The sequence below is a fragment of the Gobius niger genome (genome assembly GCF_951799975.1).
Source record: "Gobius niger genome assembly, chromosome: 7".
Lineage (NCBI taxonomy): Eukaryota > Metazoa > Chordata > Actinopteri > Gobiiformes > Gobiidae > Gobius > Gobius niger.
In genome coordinates, this window is record NC_136858.1 from 13,418,019 (window position 1) to 13,441,329 (window position 23,311).

The 23,311-nt window shown below is 39.1% G+C and overlaps 2 protein-coding genes across 3 annotated transcripts; both read right to left on the bottom strand.

Moving 5' to 3' along the window:
- Positions 1-759: 759 nt before the first annotated feature.
- sar1ab (secretion associated, Ras related GTPase 1Ab) lies at positions 760-6,075 on the bottom strand. Its single transcript, XM_079560001.1, has 7 exons — positions 6,000-6,075; positions 4,904-4,973; positions 4,384-4,503; positions 4,231-4,296; positions 2,991-3,094; positions 2,738-2,869; positions 760-1,335 (listed from the first exon to the last, which is right to left on the bottom strand). The coding sequence occupies exons 2-7, from the start codon at positions 4,959-4,961 to the stop codon at positions 1,219-1,221; spliced, it is 597 nt and encodes a 198-aa protein (XP_079416127.1). The 5' UTR covers positions 4,962-4,973; positions 6,000-6,075; the 3' UTR covers positions 760-1,218.
- A 13,963-nt stretch (positions 6,076-20,038) lies between these two features.
- Positions 20,039-23,021, bottom strand: rps24 (ribosomal protein S24). Of its 2 annotated transcripts, none has more exons than XM_079560154.1 (5): positions 22,918-23,021; positions 22,084-22,149; positions 21,794-22,003; positions 21,554-21,667; positions 20,039-20,114 (listed from the first exon to the last, which is right to left on the bottom strand). In XM_079560154.1, the coding sequence occupies exons 1-5, from the start codon at positions 22,918-22,920 to the stop codon at positions 20,112-20,114; spliced, it is 396 nt and encodes a 131-aa protein (XP_079416280.1). In that variant the 5' UTR covers positions 22,921-23,021; the 3' UTR covers positions 20,039-20,111. The 2 variants fall into 2 exon arrangements, with proteins under 2 accessions (XP_079416280.1, XP_079416279.1); XM_079560153.1 differs by lacking the exon at positions 20,039-20,114 and adding an exon at positions 20,530-20,550.
- Positions 23,022-23,311: the final 290 nt, after the last annotated feature.

The window sequence follows — 23,311 nt, forward strand, 5'->3', positions numbered from 1 at the left end:
AAATACAACAACAAAAAGTGACAACAACAGATCACTTTGTAAATCTTAGCTTTCAAATGAGATGTTACACTGGCCTATAGGCTGTGAGCTCCAGTCGAGAAGCTTTTTGATAAAGGTAAAGTCGAACTGGAGAGAATGTGCTCGGTTAAGTGGTTAAACACTGTATGGATTTTCAGTCAAGAGATACCGTGTTAAAGTTACTTTTTGCTTTTCACAATAGTTATGTTATAAATAAATTATATCACTTTCAAAAATGAACACAAATACGAGTCTTGCTTTTATTTTCCATACTTCACATAAGAAACATTGCATCTCTGGAAGTATAATACAATTTGAAATTCACTTAATATTTCTTCATATGAACATCTTCAAGTCGTATAATATTAGTAACGGATGTCACTTTACCGAGTGTGCATGTAACATTGCATTTTAAATAAATATGAACCTATTTACAAATAATGGTAATATATTGCACTTAAATTAATAACATGCAAACCTTTTGCATGCAACTGGCTGAAATCAAGTACTCTCATAGTAGGTCTGATGTGACAGCACTAATCACAAAGTACTCTACAAAAATGTATTCAAGAGACAGTAACTTTCTGTTTTGAATATGCACACTATGTCACATTACCTGGCTAAGGCACTTGTGGTCTTGTGAACCGTTGTTCTTTTTTTGTTTGTTCTTTTGTTGTTTTTTAGCTCAAATTGTAATTTTCAAATAAACATTTAACCCTGTGGTTGGCAAAAAGTATGTATTGTATGTTAGTGTGTAAAGTAAGCATGTTTTCCATGTTTTAACAAAGCTTGTTGCTTGAACCAGAGGAGGAGTAACTTTAAGCACGACCTTGAATGTAAGTCAACACTTGAGTTAAAAATAAACCCGACCATGCATTTGTCCACAGCTTTGACATATTCCTTGAGCGTGTCCTGCTCTGTATTGACATGGCCTTAAATCCCTAAAGGCTACAGTCAAGGTAAATAACCGTGACGCAAATCTGCTCTCTGACTCACACTGACGTCTAATTAATAAGATATGGTTGACCTGGGGCAAAATTGTATCATAAAGGCCTATAGAGGTTGAATAATGCATTTCAAAAGCTCTACATGTCACACAAACTCTTCTTCAAGCATGTTTTAGCGCATATAGTCCTGATTTGACTTGCAGCAGGTAGCACTGTGTGGAACACTTGTTTGGTAAACCTGATTAACAAAGGATCAGTCAATGTACTGGGAGAGCCAGCGGAAGCCATCTCCGTAGCCCTGCCTCTTCAACACGCTGCACATGAAAACCTCCATCGGCCGAAGGTTCAGCTCCTTTAGTGACACTTTGCCCTGGGAAGAAAATGGCCCAACATTATTGTCCTGAAAAGAGAAAACTGAGCATTGACTGACATAATGAAGGAGGGAAGCGCATGTAAAGTATGTAGCTAATATAGCTTCCATATTTACCAGCACAGTGCACAATTAGAAATCAATTTCATTTATTCATCAAAGTCTGTTGAAACAAAACTTAAAGCTGCCCTCAGCTATGTCTTTTGTGATTTGTCAGTAGGTGTCAGCAGTGAACCCTGCTCTGCCCCTTCCTCTCCTCCCCACACCTGGCTTTCCCCCTTCCACTCCATAGACCACATGCTGCTCTGATTGCATTCAAGGAAATACAAAATGAACAAAAGCTTGTAATAAATGTCTGAAAGAGTGAGACGGTGTGCGGGAGCTTTTGTTCATTTTTGCAGCAATTTCCCCGTCTTCTACGCACCTGTCGCCTCCTGGGTGTGTGGAGTCGTCCTTAGCTACGTATTTTCAATGAGATACAGAAATCTCATTAATCTTGTGTGAAACATATATTTATCAGCATAACTAATATATGTAGCTAAGTAAGCATTTTGAGAATTATTATTATTATTTGCTAAACTGCAACTTTCATGTAAGTTTCTTTTTTTTTGGCATTTAGATCATAATACTTCCATTTAGAACTAGGTTTACAGTGCAGAGTTTTACTTCCCCGCAACCCTTGAACGCCTCACAACCTCCAGGTGCCTGCTGTAATCATGAAGAGGAAAAAGACCTGACGGTTCCCTATAAACAAACGGACATTTCATGAGGATCTCAGCTGCTTCAGAGCTGTCATAATGCTAAATTGTTAGCTGCTAACTGCGTCTGCTGCTTCAAACATTTGCTATCTGTGCACGTGTTTGTGTTTACATGGTGCAGGGGCAGGTGAGGGTGAGGGGTATGGTGTCCTGTGAGGTGAGGGAGGTGCGGCGCTGGTCTGCTTCTGCGGGGCAAAGCGATGCAATGTGGGAATGCAACCATGCCGGTCTGGCAAAATGGAGTAGCCGAGGGTAGCTTTAAATACAACTGAATCAGGACCAAAACTGGGCTTTTGCACCTTTTTAGGTTTTTGTTTCAAGCTGTGTTTGCAAAAAAATTTGTAAATCTAAGTCAGATGGAAGATCACAGTGATTTTGCAATATTTTGTGGTGTCCTGCGATAGGAATACAACATAACCTAATCTTGTGATCACAAAAACTTGGGGATATTCTGTAGCCATAGTGTGTTCATCTGCACCAAGCAGCATGTGTTTTATATTACATGATTTTGCTGCATCTCTAAATTGAGAATGTGCTGACTATAACCCACTGTAGAAAATGAATAGCAGCTATAAATAAATGAAAGCATGTTGACTAAATACATATGTGCATGAACATAATAACAGTAGTTGATTGCGTCTTGCCTTTCCTGTTGTTTGTCCATGCAGACCAAACATCCCCCTCAGAGAATCTTCACTGATGGCCTCTGGTCGATCAATCTTATTCCCCAAGATCAGGACAGGCACGTTAGAGATGGTCTCATCTGTGAGAAGGGCCTGTGCACACAACAGTCACCTGTGCTTACAACCAGTTGCACATGTGTCATACAGCATCATCTGTAGACCCATTATCAATGTAATATCAATAGTAGTAGCAGTATTGTGCTCTAAAACGTACGTCCAGCTCCACTTTGGCCTCTGCCAGCCGCTCGTGATCAGCGCAGTCAACCATGTAAACAATTCCATTTATGGCCGGGAGGTAGTTCTTCCAGATTCTTCTTGCTAAGGAACACACATTGGTCACATCACATTTCCTTTTTGATTGGTACAGTTTGATTGGATGATTTGGTATCATGGCTACTCTTAACAGGACACTTTTAGTATTTAGGAAACATAAAGGCAACATAAAGTTTATTAGGTGACATTTTCCACAATAAACAAAATCAAATACACATTTTATTTAATTAACTGTGTTATTTGAAGTATTGGTGGAAAATTCCTAAAAACAAAAACAAAAAAAACATGTGTTTACTGTGAGCGGCTCGCCTCTCCTCAGACCTCATGACTTTGCTGAGAGCGTGCCAACCTGCTGCCCGACTTCATGCAGATGTTTAATGTAGTTCAATGACATAAGGTGCTTTTCCAAATGCTTCATTTTAACCTCATCCAATCACTTAATCACTTGAAAACAATAATACACTATGATATTACCACTAAGCAGTGGTGGTCAAAGTACATACTTGACTTCATTATTTGAGTAAAAGTACAGATACTACTGGCCAAATATTACTCCAATAAAACTAAAAGGTTTTCAGCCAAATGTATATTTGCATGTGAAAAGTAGAAAATACAAATCAGTTTAAATAAGTTTGCAGCTTCAAAAACACAAAAATTGCGCCCAAAATCACATCTTATATGACAACACAACGGGCACAAACATTCTGCCTTGTTGTGAGACAATGCATTGACAGAACACATGCACAGCGCCACCTACTGTTCTGGAGTCTGCATTTTAAGTAATTTGAAATGAACACATGGCCATGTGTGGACTATATGTAAATGTAATGTAGCAGAAAGTATTATAGTTCTATTTCAAAAACTCTACTCAAGTACTGCACTTAGATCTCTGTCATTAAGTGTTTGCACTTTCCATTGATTCAACTGATTAAGAACAAACTCTTTACCTACAACACAAGAGGCAAATCAGTGTTAGAGACTGAACTAAATGTGAACCTTGAGCACACGAGGTCAACCAACAAACTCAATGTGCGCTGAGAGCAGGACCAAGAACTGCAGCCTTCATTACATTTCAGTAGATCAAGCTGGCAATGATGTTTCTACATAAAGCAGCATTACACTGCAGTCTTTAAAGTGGCCACCAGATGCCGCAAAATGGTCAAAAACAGTTCATTCCTTACCCTGCGTGTGCCCTCCGAGATCGAATGTTGTGAAAGTCATCCCTGCTATGGTCAGCTCCTCTGACGCTGAGGACAGAGTAAGCACAATGGAATAATACATTATTTTTCTGACTGCAGAGGTGAAACATTTCCGATATATATAAATAGAAGTACTTGGATGTAGGGTAGGGACGTGTTGTCCAAGTCGGTCATCTCTCAGCATGTGCAGAAGAGTTGTCTTTCCGGCATTGTCCAAGCCAAGGAACACCAGCTTGCCTGTCTTCTTGTATAAACCTGAAATTATGAATAGTTTTTAAACTAATAATTCATCCCTAATTTAGTTTTCTAAAAGTACAGACCAAGTGGGTATGTGGAGTTTATATGGAATGAGACAAGCAGTGGTGTAAATGTTACCCAGTAATTTTACTTTTCTTCTCATTTTAAACCTGGTTCTTTAACTTAATTGAAATTCAAATTGCTACATCCACTACATTTAGTAGTAGTAGAACTGGACTGAAGCAAAATGTATTTTGAGTTCTGGTTTTAAATCATTTATTTGTTTGCTTCAGCATCATTGTCGATGTGCCGTTCTTATCAGAAACATCGAAGAGACAAACAAAACAACCCTGTTTTGAGAACGTTAGCGCATTTCTTTATCAAAATAACTTGACTCTAACTCTTCCAATAGCTTTACCTAGTAACTGCAGGACGCTGCTGAAGCCTCTGTATATCCAGTCAAATATGAAAGACATTTTTCCTGATGCCTGAAAGAGAGAACAATAATAGGTTCACAGTCAAGTGTTGATTAATATTAAATACAGAGTCCAAAAACATGTATCAATCAACTGGAAGATGTCGAGCAACATGAGACAATTAAAAGGACAGAGGCAGTTCAAACAAAGCTAAAAACAGTAGCTGCCTACTATTAGCACAAGATTTAGTTGTAGAGAGAGTATTTGACTTTATATGAAAACAACAAAAACACAACCTAAGATGTTTTTTGATGAAGAAACAGCCTTGTAACAGGGAAAAGCACATAGTCTGTTATTACAAGTCATTCAAGTAAAGTTTGTTTTACTATCAAAATAAAGGCGCCATTACTTGACTGTAAATCAGAAAACTGAACTCAAGTCTTACCAAATCTGGCCTTTATTGCTCTTGTGGGATTACCTCAGTGGTATGTGTAATCACAAAAGCCCCAAAGCACTGAACGGGTGAAGTTAAGCTGCAGTGAGGGTCGTGTGTGTGTGAAAAAACCGGTGCCCCTGATGTTCCTTGGACTATTTTTATGACCAGTAGTGGTGAGGACACTTGATCTGCCTCCACTGCTTCCCCTCCAGTACAAACCGGGCAACACACACCTGTCACTCCCAGATCAACAGGCAGTGTGTGGGATAGGGAAAGATTTAAAGTGTTCCTCAAGATATTACACAACCCCCTGTGAACCCCTTTAGATTCAAACTCTCTATGTAGCAACCTTGTACTACTCTAGTGTAAAAACGCGACACTAGAGGAAATCAATTTAAATCTATAGACAAATATAAAATCAAATTCGTAAACCTTGAAACTGATTTTCCAGAACCGTCTTGGCCACAGCAGACACTTTCCCCATCATGTTGGCTAATATTGTAAACAAAGTGTAAACAAGAGGAGCGCCTCGACTTTGTCCAGAAAAGGTACAAAAACACAGAAATAAATCTTGTCTGGTGGATGGATCCCGGTTACAAGCGAATGGATATGAGGCAGACATGAGATTAAATGTTGTTTTGCGCGAATAAAACGTTCTTTACCTCAATGCGATCTGGTTTTGAAGTCCCAGTCCCTAATTTTGGTCCAAGCCCGTGCGCGGCCGCTGCTCTGACAAGTTTGACAGTTCACCGGAAGTACGTCATCGCCCGGTTGACAGAGGAGCGTCAACTTTATATAAAATTAAATTAAATAGGGATACTTTTTATTTAAAGCTAGCTTAGTTAAGCATGTTTCTGTATTGAAGGCTTTTAATAATGTTATTTATCTTAGAAAAGTTACAAAGTTGACTTCATTTTGGCCGAGCTCATACATTCCAGTTTTTATTGTTCAATAAAACAACATTTAACTGGGTTATATATGTGGTAAAATTCTACCGACCGTCACGTTTTTCTTTTGCAGCATCCTTCTCTTATGTCAAAACTGTTACTTAGAGTGCCCACTAGGTGGTGGCAGTGTGCGGCCAGAGCACACGGGGCTACAGTCAGGGGCGTCGGACTGGGGGGTAAAGGGTACTGAGTACCCAGGGCCCAGAGCAGGGTAGGGGCCCTAAAAAATGCTGCAAAAAGCGTTCTGTATTGTACTTTCTATAGTTTCCTCATAATTGATGCTATAAGAACTGAACACACCCAGGCTAAAATACAATGGTTGCTACACAGAGGTTTGCACAAACAACAATGATTGATAATATCTCAGGGCCCTGACACCCCTTTAAAAATGTGCCAAATGGTTCAGTCCACACCGGTGTTCAGCACCGTGCGCTTCAACTCTGCAGTGACTTGATGAGGTGGATTCTATAATGTAACCAAGATAGTTTGTACCCAGGGCCCAGAATTTGGTGCTACGCCCCTGCTGTTAATTATTCCTAGTGTGCAGGGATCAAGGAATACAACCCACAGGATATAAGATAAGATAAGATAAGATGATACTTTATTGATCTCACAGATGGAGAAATTGCATTCGATGAGAGAGCATCCGGCAGCAGCACCCATTCAGTGCGCACCACTCTTTTTTTTTTCTTTGGTGAAAGATCGTTGTGACTGTTTTGGTCACAGGAGGAGCACTGGTTGATGGGAAATCCGTAGACGATGACCACGGCGGTGGAGCTCTTGCGCTTGGCCACGATGTTCTTCAATATGTCTATCTTCTTCAATATATCTTCAATATGATATATCAATACGTCTAGTTACTATTACTTGATTGCACATTTCCTGCCTGTTTTTCACCCTGATGTAGTTGTAGATGTAGTTTGTGTTGATATACTTTATTCTATTCAAAAGGCATATGAGACCTACACATTTCTTCTTCTGAAACACTGAAGTGGCACCGAGAGCCCCTCACACCTGCAGCACAATGGAGGCATCACAAGAGGAGCTACAGGAAACAAGGAAGCGACAAAGGAGAAGATGGTGAAAGACTGTTGTGGAGCGTAAGGAGCTGTGCAGGAGGAAGCGGAAGAAGGAGGAGGAGGAACTGACCAGTGCAGGACACCATGCTCTGAAGCATTGTCAAAGGAGGAGACGGTGCACCATTTCAGAGGACTGAAGGCAGCCAGCCACCAAAACCAAAACTACCTCCAAAAACATGCCGGCCAGATGGTTAGAACTGCACTTCCGGTGAGCGCATGCAGGCACGCGCAAGGATGGCGCGGTGATTTAAACCTCAAAAACCTCCAAATATCTCCAAATCGGTCAATGTAATGAGGATCTATTAAACGCAAAAACATCTGGAAAGAACCCCGGAGTGATATGAATCTAAGATCGGGTGCAGTCACTCAAAAACAACGCTATCAACCGAAGACAAAGAGAATGCCTGGACAGGTGACAAACGCCTCCAAACAAACTATGGAATCAGCCTCTCTGGAAAACAGCCTCAAAGCAATGTTCACAAGTCTCCAAGAGGAGATTACAGGTCAAATTCAAAATCTGCGCACAGACATCGAAAACTACTCAAGTGAGATGACTCATTTAAGTAAGGATGTAAACGAAGTGCGCGAGGACCTGACTGAAGCGGAGCAGAGGATTGACCATCTGGAGAACCGAGAGGTGACTTTAAACAGCATAATCAATGATATGAAACTAGAGCAAAAGAGATTGTCTGAAAGAGTGGACTACCTCGAAAATAAATCTAGACAAAATAACATACGAATATACCAAGTGAAAGAAGGCCTAGAAGGAGACAACGCAACCGCGTTTATTATGAAATTGATACGGGAGAAACTGGAAATAGAAGATGTCATAATAAACGCAGCGCATCGTTCACTTACCCAGAGATCGGTGTCAGAAAACTCCTCCACGCGGCCCCCTCGATCATTTGTCGTTCGTTTCCAGGAGTGGCACATGAGGCAAAGAGTCCTACGAGTAGCATGGTCCAAAAAGGAGATAATCGTAGGTGGGAACCGTATCTTCTTTTCACAAGACTTCACAACCAAAATCCAGAGCGAGCGGAACAAATACGCACCAATACGGAAACAACTGCGTGAAAAGGGTGTGAAGTCGCATGTAATCTATCCAGCAAAGCTCAAAGTATTCCTCGATGACAACACGAAGATCTACAACAACCCGGAGGAAGCAACACAGAAGCTACAGGAGTTGGAAATACTGCCTACGGAGGCGCTGAGTGACCGGAGTACGGAGACGCGCGGAGCAGAGGCCACGGCCCCGACTTTCCAAAAAGCGCCCTGAGACAAGAGAGTCAACGTTATCGAAGAAAGAGCACCTGACCACAAGGTACGAGTGGAACACTTCATGTTTGATTTACAAGTGATGGACATATAACCTGCAAGTAATTATGCAGAAGAGACATTTATTGGTCATGACTATGATTTTATTGGACTTTCTAAGTTGTTGATATAATACCCCAATAAAAGCAAGACTTGAAATACATTGTATAGAATTCGTTTAAAATATTGCGAAATGACCATGTTATAAGTTTGGACTTGCGCTAATTCACCTGAATAAGCTAAAAAAATAAAAAAAAATAAAAAATAAATAAATAAATACAAACAAAACAAAAAAGAGGGAGGGGGGGTTTCTTAATTTGACACATTCACAAGGTCCTAGAAATGAAGGATAGCTAGGAGATAGGAGGTCTGCGGATGGCTTACCACATACTCAGAAAGAGCCGTAATGGCCCTGGAAAAGCCTCAAATAAAATCAAGTGGCAATGGTCCACCAGGAGAGGCCCACTCTTCCACCCAGTTGAAACACAGTGGAGGAATGCCGTAACCATAAGAGGTTACAACCCTTGGAAGTTGGGAAAATTTACAGGAATATTAAATGAATCAATTTTTGTTATGGGTTTTCTTTACATAGCACAAATGTTTTTTTTTATTTTTTCTCACTTTTTTTTTATTTTTTTAATTTTTATTTTATTTTATTTTTTTCCTTGTCTCTTCAGTTTAGTCTTTTCCGTCTGCCTTGGCAATAATCCATTAACCACTAATTTAGGCAAAGATGAATAAATTAAAAGTTGTTACATTGAACACAAAGGGACTGAATAACCCCATCAAAAGGAAACGCATATTGCAAAATATTAGAAAGGAGGGAGGGGAAATATGCTTTCTCCAGGAAACACATCTGACCCAGCTAGAACATAAGAAACTTGAAAAGTTAGCTTCAGCACAGGTATTTGCCTCATCCTACAATTCAGCGAGGAGAGGTGTAGCAATCTTAATAAAAAAAAGTTGTATGTTTAATAAAGAGAAATGCATTGTAGACAGAGACGGGAGATATGTACTGGTAAGGGGTGAAATAGAGGGACAATATATAACACTTATGAATGTGTACCATCCTCCAGGAGAACACAAAGACTGTCTAGGTAAAATACTGGAAATCTTTGTTACAGAAGCAAGAGGCACAGCAATAATGGGTGGAGATTTTAATTTGGTAATGAATTCCAAAATGGACACGCAAAGTAAAATGACACATAAGTCACAACCAGCAGCAAAACTAATGAAGAAAGCAGAACAGGAATTAGGCTTAATAGATGTATGGCGTAACCTACACCCACATGACAAAGAGTACACTTTTTACTCGGAACCCCACAAAGTTTATTCCCGTTTAGACTATTTTTTCATGTTTAAAACTGACATCTCTAAAGTAATGAATTGTAAAATCCACTCCATAACCATCTCAGATCACGCCTTAGTGAGCTTAGAGATAAACCTAAGGTTAGATAGGGGAAATAACCCATGGAGATTAAATAATTCTCTTTTGAGAGACAAAGACTTTAATGAGAAAATTAGGTCTGACCTTAAAAACTATTTAGAACTTAACGATAACGGGGAAGTTACCTCAATTATATTATGGGAAGCAGCAAAAGCCATACTAAGAGGAGAAATAATCACATACTCCTCATGGAAAAAGAAACAAAGGCAAAGAGAGAAAAATATATTAGAAGCAAAAATAAAATACTTGCAGCTTAACCATCAGATCACACACAATAAAGAAGTAGAACTACAATTAAAAGAAACGAGAAGATCCTTGGAAATTATAGAACAATACGAAATTGAAAAAGAAATATTAATTAGTAAACAAATATATTATGATAATAGCCCAAAAGCTCAAAAGATGTTAGCCGCAAAAATAAAAAAGCAACAGGAAAATAGAGCAGTAACAGTAATAGAAGATGGAGGAAGCTATATCCGAACAAAAGTCGAAATTTCGTCATGTTTTAAGCAGTATTATCAACAATTGTACTCCCCAGAGATCGACAAACTTGATACAAGTAATATTGAAAACTATCTGGGAACACTGCAGCTCCCTCAAGTGAATGACGAACAAAACAACATTTTAGTGAAACCAATAACTGAGGGAGAAATATTAAAAATCATTCAAAAATCAAAAAAGGGAACAGCCCCAGGAGACGATGGATTTACATATGAATTTTATACAGAATTTAAAGATTTACTCTCCTCAATTTTATGTAGAGCCTATAATGAAATTTTGAAAACAGGAAAATGGCCCGATACATGGAAATCAACTATTATCACAGTTATCGCCAAAGAGGGAAAGGACCCTGCAAAATGTGCTTCTTATCGTCCCATTTCCCTCATAAATGTAGATCATAAAATTTTTACATCAATATTATCCAATAGACTAGCAGATATTTTACCTGAAATTATAAATCTAGACCAAACTGGGTATGTCAAAGACCGCTTGCTAAGTGATAATGTACGAAAGACAATTAACGTAATTGATCATGCCGTGAAAACAAAGCAGCAAACATTACTTGTGACCTTAGACGCAGAAAAAGCATTCGATCGCGTAGCCTGGCCATACCTGTTTAGCGTGCTAGGAAAGTTTGGTTTTCACAAAACCTTTATTGACGTTATTAAGATAATGTATGCAAGATCAACGGCTAGAGTTAAAGTTAACGGAATGCTATCGGAGAGCTTTGACCTAAAAAGAGGCACAAAACAGGGCGATCCTCTATCAGCTCAAATTTTCGCCATCTGCATTGAGCCCTTAGCAGAAAAAATAAGAAATAATCGGCAGATTAAAGGTGTCTTGGTACAGGACGATGAACACAAATTAGCTCTGTACGCTGATGACATCATAGTTTATATTACTGACATAAAACGAACTCTACCGGCACTACTAGAAGAAATAAATAAATATGGTGAGATCTCTGGGTATAAATTAAACCACAATAAGACTGAAGCAATGGAAATAGGGGAACATCTAGAAAATGATCTGAAGAAACAATTTAAATTAAAATGGACACGAGACAAGGTCAGGTACTTGGGAATTAAAATACCCAGTAACTTAGAGAATTTGTACCAATACAATTATGGGGAGCTACAGAATACAATTAAACAAGATTTAATGAGGTGGAAAATTGTACCTCTTACTCTCTTTGAAAAAGTAAGAATAATAAAAATGAATATCTTATCACGCTATATATTTCTCTTCCAGAATCTACCTATCCATATAAAAGAAAAGAGTTTTAAATTATGGGAATCACAGTTGAGGAATTTTTTGTGGGATGGCCATAAACCAAGAGTTAAAATGAAAGTACTACAGGACAACAAAGAGAAGGGGGGTCTATCATTACCTAACCTGAAAAATTACTTCTTTGCATCACACGTAAAAACAATGTTAGTTTGGCTTAATGAGCAAAAGAACCCTAAATGGAAACAGATAGAATTAAAGTTGGTAAAAAAACCTACTACCCTAATTTTTTCCAAAGGAAAAGTGAAAAGAACTGCAGAGAGCAGTTACACAGTTCACAATACCTTTGAGATCTGGAGGACAATATGCAGAAAAAATAAGATAAGAAATGAAGATACAATTCTTCTCAGAGAAATAGCACACGATACCGAATTTACTCCTAATAAAATTGATGAAGGGTTCAAAGTGTGGGAAGCGAAAGGTATAAAACGATATTACCAACTGTATGAAGCAGATGGAATCAATAGTTTTGAAAACATAACAAGAAAATATAACCTAGCAAGTCAACATTTCTACCAGTATCTCCAAATAAGGAGTTACTTAAATAAGTTAAAGTCAAAAGAAATTCACCCACTTATTCAATATATAATAAATGCAGATAAAAATGCAAAATCACAAAAAGTAATTGGAGGAATCTACAAAGTATTACAGGAGAGTAACAAGAGGTGCAGTAACATTAAAGGCAAATGGGAAAAAGACTTGCAGGAAACCATTCACGAGGATGACTGGTACCAAAGTAGCAAAGCAAATTTTATCCATATACGATCGCCATTCTGGCAAGAGTTTGCTTGGAAATTCCAATTAAGGTTCTTCAAAACACCCCACACGATATCCAAATTTTCAAAAAATAAAGATATGGCCTTCTGTTGGAGGAAGTGCGGGGAGAAAAAAGCCGACTATTTGCATATTTTCTTTACTTGCCCAAAAATAGTAAACTTCTGGAACAAAATTATATCAAGCATGAAGCAAATGATGGGTGATAAAGTTACATACGACGCAAAACATCTATTAATAGGCATACCATCAAAAAGAGCAAAACAAAGTGTGCAATATCTCTTTTGGATCTTCAGAATCACAGCATTAAAACAAATTACAAGGAATTGGCGATCAATAAAACTCCCAAACTTTAAGAACTGGCTCGAAACTATAGAAAGCATACAACGTATGGAAAGATTGACCCATGTAATAAATAACAAAGAAGCTGAGTTCCAAAACAAATGGTCTCTCTTCAACCAAGACAGATTCATATAGTAACATAAAATAAATGAATAAATAATAATAATAAAAAAATAATAATGATAATAAAAATGTGTATATAGGTGTATATATGGTATATATTAGAATATACACATTTTAAGAATCAGAATCCCATGATGGGGAGTCCCTTTCCATTTTTTCCAAATACATGGCAGCTTTGATGTAGTATAAAACAAGGAATTACTTTTTTTTTTTTTTTTTTTTGTATTTTTGTATTTTTGTATTCTTTTTTTATTTTATTTATTTATATATTATTATTTATTTTTATATATATATATATATATATATATATATATATTTTTTTTTATTTTATTTTTTAATTTTTTTTAATTTTTTTTGTAAAAAAAAATTCTATTTTTTTTATTTTTTATTTTTTTTATTTTTTTCTTTATCAGGTATGTAATAGCTCCTTTTGTTTGTTGATTTTATTTGCTACACAAGGGGGGAAAAAAAAAAAAAAAAAAAAAAAAAAAAAAACTAAATATTGTGTGTAATAACAGAAATGTAAAAATGTACACATCTGAAATGTAAAACCACACAATAAAGTAATAAAAAAAAAAAAAAAAAAAAAACATGCCGGTCAGGTTGGCCCACATGGTGGCGCTCAGGACACAATTTCGTTGTATGGTTGTACAATGACAAAAACGGCACTTACTTGTTTATTTACTCACTCCTAGCATAGTGCCTTTTCAACTAGAAATGGAAAAAGGGGTGGTGGGACTGCCTCTATAAGCATAAACACTCTTGCCACAAAACCTATTTTATTTGATTAATACTTGAGTTTCGAGCACCACGCAATTATTTTCAGTAGCCCCCCGATTTTATGTGTCACTATCTATAGACCGCCCGAAAGATGTCCCCTCTTTATTAATGAATTCTCAGAGTTTCTATCAATTTTACTTAGCACTTTTTGTAATGATAGGCATACTATGGTGTAACCACAAGGTGGCAGTATAGCCTTTACTGTGTGACGCTAACTGGATTAACTAGATATACGAAGTACAGACTGTTGTCAGAGAGACCACGTTCATGGCTCTATTAAAAAATAAATAGCTTGCAGCTCACAGAAGCTAGCAGCACAAATGTTCATGAGCGACTTCTTGAATAACAGAAGGCAGAACATTACACTTTTAATCTGATAATTCTAACCAGTGATTTTAATCTACACATAGACAACCTCTTCGACCCCATTTCAACCGAGTTTCTGAATGTTCTTAACTACATGGATTTCACACAACACGTCACGCAGCCAACTCACGAGAAAGGACACAGTCTGGACCTGGTCATCACGTATGGCCTGTCCACTACTGTGTCCTCCATCGTCGACTTGGCTGTCTCTGACCATTACTGCGTGTTTTTAATGTCACCGGTTTGATACAGCGAAAGTCCTCGGCAAAATTCAAATATTTTTTATTAATTATTATTATTATTATTATTATTATTATTATTATTATTATTATTATTATTATTGATTTTAATAAATCTCACGTGTGTGTCATGACCATGTCATGACTCATGGCCTCAGCGTCGTTGGCGTCATTGCCATTGGCAACGGGCGCACTATTTAAACCGCAACTGGAATGTCATTTTTCACTGTCACTTTGACGCCCGAGTGAGAGACTACACGAGAGGTCTGTATCGTAATTTCTCACCAAGTTTATGTCAGTTCTTTCTCATAGACACATTTAAAACGCTTTCTAACACTTTGTTCCTGTGCTTGTATGTGTGTTTTTTCCAGATTTACGAACAAACGCTGAACTCTGATCGATCATGGCTCCGAATCTGCACCCCTTCCCTGGTGGTAAGTGTCTTTATAATACTGTATATCAACAAATATTGCAAAAATAGCTTGAATTTTCTATGTTAGTACCCGTTTTGTCCGTGTGGGGGCAGTGTGGCTTTTGCTAATGCTTATGTGTTTGTCAAAAGTGGTCAAAGTGGCTAAAGCTAATGAAACTGGTCAGGTTTAGTAACTTTCACTCGACGATAACTTTTTAGAGCATGGTTAATACCTGATAAAAATGGCTTACATTTATCAGTAGGAGTCCTAAGTAAAAAGTTATCCAGGAATTTGTTGGAAACATGAGGTAGTTTAGTTTCACGACGTCGTTTTTGTCAAAAGTGGTCAAGCTAACGAAACGGTCAGTCTTGAGAGCACTTGATAACTTTCATTCGTCTATTTCTATTTTGGACGAGGTTAATACCTGATAAAAATGGTTTAAATGTATCAGTAGGAATCTTAAGTAAAACGTCATCAAGGAATTTGATGGAAAACTGAGATAGTTTAGTTTCTGAGTGTCGAAAATCATTGTTGTTTGACCTTTCCAGCCCAACATTCTAAATTGGTAGATTATTTCTCAGAAATGCATTTGCTTTGCTTAAAAAATAGATTAATATTGGTTAACTTTTGATGCGTTTTTAGGTTTGGATAGCATTACCAGGTGCCCTGTAAACTTACACAAGAGATGCCAGCCTGAGGTCAGTCATATTGAATCATTAACATGAATTGGTTGTTACATTTGTTGGTGCCAGTGTTAATTTATTTGACTCAAATATTTAGTCATAATTTTATTCAGTGAATATTTTTGTCAACTAAAATTGGACTAAAACTAAATTAAAAGTTGTTTAAGGTCGACTCAGACGAGGACGACGTAGGTGAGGTACATGTGCATTGGGCTCCTGTTTTGTTGCAGGTGGTCGTGCTTTCTGATGAAGAGGAGGAGGAGGAGGAGGACTGGGACGACGGGGACTCTGGCTATGGAAGTCTCGCAGAGGAAGAGGAAGATGAAGAGGAAGATGAAGACCAGCGCCTTCCTGGAGAGGAGCTCCGGGCCCCTCCTGCTCAAGCTGTGGAGCCGGTGGGTCTTCCCCAGATCCCTGCCCCACAGCAGCGAGCAGAGAGCCCGTCTCCAGCCTTCAGCGCCCTGCAGAGGATGTTCGAAGAAGCGCTTCACCGTCAGGACCTCGGTCAGCTCTCTCTTCCTGCGCCCTCCCGTCCCGTCCTGGATTTGTCTTCAGGCCCTGCTCCGGACTTCCTGCCCCTCGGCGGATCCAAGCGCAGCAGGGATGAAGATGATGAAGATGCGGAAGATGACGCCAAGCGCCCGCGCCTCTCCTCCTCTGAAGACGGCTCCGACGGCCCCTCCACTTCAGCTGGGACGTCCGGGGGCTTCACCCGCTACTTCCTCTACCCCCACCTGCTCCAGGACCCGGATTCAGACTCGGACTGAATTTTAGCCTCTGAACTCCGGACCTGGAAAGTCCAGAATGGCGACATTTACCACCGTCCACGCCGCTGCCCTTTGACCTGTATATGACCTTAACTTAGTCGCGTCTGCGTGTGCTTCGAAACACCAAAAGACACGTTTCTGTAGTAGTAGTAGTAGTAGTAGTAGTAGTAGTAGTCGTAGTCGTAGTCGTAGCAGTAGTAGTAGTAGTAGTAGTAGTAGTAGTTGTAGTAGTAGTAGTAGTCGTAGTCGTAGTCGTAGCAGTAGTAGTAGTAGCAGTAGTTGTGTGTGCTTTCAAAACTTTCAAAACAATAATACAAAAAACATTTCTGTAGTAGTAGTAGTAGTAGTAGTAGTAGTACTAGTTTTGTGTGCTTTCAAAAACTTTCAAAACAAAAAGACAAAAAACATTTCTTCAGTAGTCGTAGTAGTAGTAGTAGTAGTAGTAGTAGTAGTAGTACTGTGGTAAGTATCTGTGTTTCTTGTTTTCTAAATGTAAAAGTAGCTGTGTGTGTTTCAAAATGACTATTTATTCTTCTCTTAGTCATAACTGTGGCTTTAAGACAAAATGAGTGAAAAAAGTTTCATCTCTGTGTCGGCCCTTTTCCACTCGGGGCAGAGCCGGGTTAGACCGGACGCCCCATAACCAGAGGGTTGTTGGTGCGACTCCTTCTCTGTGTATTCAGTCAAACTTTTAGATCTGATTTCTACCATAGCTGTGTGTGTTGTAAACTGAACGTTGTTCTGGGGCAGCAGTGGCTCAGCTGGTAGAGTTCGACCTCTAATTCAAAGGTTGGTGGTTCGATCTCTAATACTGGCAGTGCACACTGTCGTTGTGTCCTTGGGCAAGACACTTGACCCGCATTGCCTCCAGTGTAGGTGTGTGTGGGTGAATGACTGACTGCTGTACTGTAAGGTAAGTGTGTCCATTCACACTTGCTGACTGTAATCAACTGTAACCAGGAGATTTGGGTTTGTCCATGAACTCAGCAGTTTGTGGGACACTCCCTACTTCCCCCGTTTCTCATGTTTTTGTTTGGTATTGTATTAACTGTATTAATATGTTTAATAAAAAGATTTGACTTGTCTCTTTGCACTTGATTTTGGTTTGCAAAAGAAACAAAACCAACATTAAAAGGTGTGACAGAGAAGGAGCTTTTTATCATTTCATAAAAATATTATAATAAAAAGTTAATTTAAAACATGCCAAAACTGCTGTGAAATCTTCACCTAATGCCTTCCATTTATGACCGATACATGAATATTAAAGATGAATAGGACTGTGTATTCGTCGGTAGGGTTGTGTGTGTTTGTTTTGTTTGTTTACAGGGGAAACATTTGGGAGTGATCGCCGCACCAGCAGAGGACGTCCTGACCCGACACCACACGACCCAGGAGTGACCTGTGATTTCTCAGGAGGCCGCTGCTCTTTATAAATGGTAAATTGTCTCAACTTTAAATGTATGTATATATATGTATATATATATATATAGAAGGAGCCGCTCACCCGTTCACACTCTCATTCATACACCGATGTGCACAGGTACTGGAGGCCAGGTGGGCCACTTGCCCAAGGACACAACGCTCAGGAGCCAGGAATCCGACCTTCTGATCACGAGACCACCCGCTCTAAATGGTAAATGGTCACATTTGTATAGCACCTTTACATCAAGGTACCACTCACCCATTCACTCTCTCATTCCAACACCAGTGTACACAGACACCGGAGGCAAGGAGGGTGAAGTGTGTTGCCCAAGGACACAATGACGGTGTGCACCTGCAGGATTTGAACCACCGACTCTCCAGTCACGAGACGACCCGCTCTACCATCTGCACCACTGTCTTCCTGTCTTGTGGGAGTCACATGTCACTGACCTGCCCGTAGAGGAGCTCCGGCAGAGGTGAGACGTGTCCCCCTGACTCTGCAGCGCCACCTGTAGAACACTTTGAGCAGTGATAAATAAACGTAAGTAAATAAGAATGATGATTTGTATTGTCTTTTTTGTTCATCGCTTATTTAGAAAGCATTGGGGAGTTGTTGTAAGTACAGTATTATAAACAGCAGAGACAGAGGAGTTTGTTTTTTCAGTTGTACCACTATTACATTACAGTGGTCTGGTCATAACAGGTTAGTTTGTAGTTGTGAGACACAGAGAGTCAACGTCCTTGTTTTTTAAGTCCAGTGATTCACAAACACCAGGGCTTCTTCAGGTGCTACAGAGTCAGCTGCGATTTTTGCCTGGAGATGGAACCAAACGGACACGGGCTCCAGGCTGTGGGTCCCGGAGAAGAATCCGCCGGTCACACACAAACAGCTTTGTGTCAAGGAGACAGGTTTATGGTTCTCCAATCACAACCTTTGAAACACTTTTTGGACGTCGCGTTCAGTTGTAGAAATGTAATCAATCCTGGATAAATGATGGGAATACCGTAAGCAAGAATGGATGGATAAGGAGTAGGAATTCAGATTTCTTAGCAATAAAGGAAGCTGTTATTTTTGAAGAAATACTGCCCTCGTGTGGTTAGTTTTATATTACACCCATGTGGGACACTCGGCAATGATAATTATGTTCTAATACTGTTAGGGGACTGGGGGGGTAAAGGGCACTGAGTACCCAGGGCCCAGAGCAGGGTAGTCCCGATAATAATAAAACAAAGTGCGTACAGAACAGCGCTGTACTCGGTAACGGACATAAACAATTACATTACAAATATTGTACTCAATTACAAGTAAACAGAAAAATGCATTAAAAAGTACAATTACCAAAAAAATCTTATCAACTATAATCGAATCAAAAATTATCGTTGGATCGGTGGTTCGAATCCCGCAGGTGCACTGTTGTGTCCTTGGGCAAGACACTTCACCCACCCTGCCTCCGGTGTCTGCGTACACTGGTGTATGACTGTGAAGGGGTTGATGTAAAGCCCTTTGAGTGCCTAAAGTAAGTATAAAGGCACGTCACCATTTAACACTAAGCTTAAGTACCACCACTTTGATCACCCTTGGCCTATGAGACGCCTGAGCAGCAGCTATAGAAAGTATCACCTTTGATGACTTAAGACTTTGGGGTGAGAATATACAGGTGCTAATCATATATTTAGATCATGAAAAAGTGCATTTACTTCTGTAATTCAACTTGAACTGTGAAACTAATATATGATACTCATTTTTTATTTGGGGTTTTTACAAGTTGAGCCATAATCAAAATGACAGTAAAGGCTATACCTCTCTCACTTTGCATGTAGAGTCCATTATATGTATTAGTTTCACTGTTTAAGTTGAAATACAGAAGTAAATGCACTTTTTCATAATATTCTAATTATATGACGAGCACCTGTAAAATTGTGTGGACGTGTGTGATTCATTTTGTCCAGAGTATTTCATGGCATCTGGCAATCACTAATTTCTTGCCCCCTAAATTCTGCTGCCCTCAGAGTGTAATTAGCCCTAAAATAAATGGAAGCTTAACATCTGCACTCTTCATGCTCTTAACAGTTAAGTTAGTAAGTTAATCATTTTGTATTTGTGTTGACAGGTGAATTTTAGAGCTTTGCCCTAAGAAAAATGGTAAAAATGTCAAGAAAATTGGGTACAGGTACAAATGGTTTCAAATTATTTGAGGGTAAAGAAAAACAAGACAATAGTTTTTCTTTTTCAAATTTAATTGACAATATACAAGAACATCTTGCACACGCAGACCTCCACGGCAGTCCAGGCTCACTGCAAAAGAAAAGAAATTGGTTACTCATTGAAAACTAAATTTCACAATAACCATAATGCTAGTTTATTCTCTATTAAATTACATCGTTTAATCATTCACAAAACTCTAATATTTTCTAAACCATTCACTGCCAGGGTTTTGTTAGGCAGCTGTCAGCTCTCAAATACACTCCAAAACATGCTTTAGTATTTCCATGAGCAGCATGTTTGAGGCACTCACATAACACTAAAGGATGGACCGTAGCCAGTCCAATAAATGGTACAAAAGGTTTACTCCAGGCTAAGGTCTAAGTGACAGGGACAGAAAACATCCACACAAAACTCAAGGAAGAGACAGACATGCACTGGACAAATCGGGTCTATGGGTCTGCATCTGATGTGCAACACACAGCACACCATGCGTCCAGCTCAAGTACCTGAAAAGGACACCTCATTTCTGCAAAAACAAATCCATGAAAGCAAAGTAAGAACAAAAGGATGAGACAAAACAAATTATGGAGGATGGAAAAGCGGATAAAGAACTGTGGCTAATGTGACAAACTACAGCTTGGCCTAGAAAGTACAACAGTTCGTCAGAGAAAAAACTGGAAAAAACCCAACTCCGATTTTCTGTCCAAGTACACCAAAAAAAAAAAAAAAAGCAGATCGTCTACATAGGAACCCAAATATATCAATTCAATAGCAGTATTTGTGGAGCCCTAGCTTTGATGGAACTTCGAATAACGGCCTAATCCAAATTTGGTGTGGGATGCCATCTACTGGGATTTGGACGCCTAGAGGTTGCTAGCTACAACAGGGTTTCTACAGGTGGCAGAAAGTCAAATTTCATGCTTAATGCAATTTTAATGCCCACCCTACTATATTTGTAAAGTCACAAAAAAGAACTTGCCATATTTCATTGTAAGATTTGTACTCAGATTGTAAAATTTCAGTCAAAACTGCAGCTGAATGTATTCTAGATTGTGTTTTTCACATATGTACAGAGTAAAAAAAAGCTGAGCAATCTCACTGTTGTGCGTTCTGTCTACAAGTAAGGTATTCTCCAAGAAATTAATATTTACTACCAGTTTGAATCTGATGTAATGCTTCTTAATGACTTTAAAGGCCTTGATTTTGGCACAATTCATTTAATGACTTGAAACCCTGTAAAAACAATTGGTGCAAAAATCCTTTGAATTCTGCGCACAAGAGGTGGATCTAATTTTATCGCTGGGTGACTCATTCAAAGGTTAAGCGTTTAGGAAGTTTCTTTAAACTCTGGAAAAACTACACACAGCATTTACCTTCTATAGATCCAGATGGACAAAGTATAAGATGAGAAAAAGTGATTAAACTGTCAATGTACAGTGTAGAAGCATTAGCCTTGCAGACATACATACATACACTTCTTGCGCCCAGTCACAGCATCTTGAGCACAACGCTTTACACTTTAGTCTTACCTTTTTGCCAGCAGCGCCAACAGAAGCCTTCTTAGTGCCTCTGACTTTCTTCATTCTGTTCTTGCGTTCTTTGCGCTGTTTCCTTGAAGTCTTTTTCTTCTCATAGAGTCCGTGCTAGGAGAATAAACACGATTAGCATGCCATCTTGAACATAATCAATCCCGAGAGATCGCTCGGAGGGGTTTGCAGGTAATTTTAAGCCATACAAACAAACCCCATGCATCACTCATTGGCACTCACCCTGGCCAGTCTGTGCTTGGGCTCGTTCTTCTTAGCGTAGTCTAGCGAGTCGTACACCATGGCGAAGCCTGTCGTCTTGCCGCCTCCAAATTGAGTTCTGAAGCCGAACACGAACACTACGTCAGGGGTGGTCTTGTACATCTTGGCGAGCTTTTCCCTGATTTCAGTTTTGGGGATTGTGGCCTTGCCTGGGTGCAAGACATCGACAACCTACAGGCACAAGTAGAGATGAACAAATGATTAATATTAGTGTGTAGGACTGCTCAAAGATGCCATGACAGATGATGTACCATTTGCTTCCTTTGAAGCAGCCGGTTCGTCATGAATTTCCGGGTCCTGACTGTCACTGTGTCGTTCTGTAAAGAAAAGCAAATACATGTCAATTTTAAGCCCACAGTGGCAAAATGATGTCCAGACTCATATCATCCAGCCAAGATGGAGTCATTCGGGATAAAGTACAATTTTGTGCCTCAAGAAAAGTGACAATTTTAAAGACAACCAGCCTAAGGAGATTTAACTCATGACAAATAAGGTTTAACGAACAGCAACGTTGAGTGTTCAACATGGGAAATGTTCAATGAAGCAATGCTAACAACTTTCCTTTTGTTGATCTACTGAACACTGGATCTGATGTTTACACATGGGTCTTCAAAGACAAAAACTGCCAGCCAACAACGACAGCACATATTAAGTTTAACAAATATTTGCATCCTTGCCTCCACTCGTGCTATCTGTCGGAGCTATTACCTGCTAAGGGTTAGCATCACAGAGCTAAGTTGACAGGGACAATATTTAGGATTATTCCTGAATTGTAAATGGCACGGACAACATGATTATTCAGAAAGTAGTGTCTACTCTGGGAAACGGCCCGACAATTATGTTTATAGGGAAGCAAAAAGGCAATATAACAAAACTGTGTAGCGCCATGTAGCCAGAGACGATGTCCTGGTACCATTTGGTTTGAGCACAAAAATGTCTCTTTAATTAAGCTATTCGTTGACAATATGCTACTCAGCCCACAGATTTAATAGACACAAGCACTTAATGGGCAAGATGCATGTCTAGAGATACGGATGGCCACGATGATTGAGAGATTTTATTCATAACTTGGCTCCAGGACTCACCATTTTGACGCCGGCCTCGCGGAGGGACGTAGAAAAGGAGGAAGGACCGAGAGGCGCCCGAGTAAATGCCTGTCGAAAAAAGGCGCGAGGACCAGTGGAACTTATCGTGCCTGTTGGAAATTCCTGATTATTTAGAGAACTACTGTAAATTCTCTAAACGCAAATAACAGTCACTTTACACAATTAATTATGTTGGTTGCTAATCAGGCATACTGGTTTTATTCGAGCTTAGAGCATAGAATTATATAAAATTACATCGTTAATTTTTTCCACCATAGTATATTAATTAATGCAGTGGCCACGTGCATTAATAATGCTTAGTTTAGTCAAATGTTTTACGGTAATTTATTTACAACTTTTTGGTGTAAAGAAAAAAAAACGAAAAAAATAAATA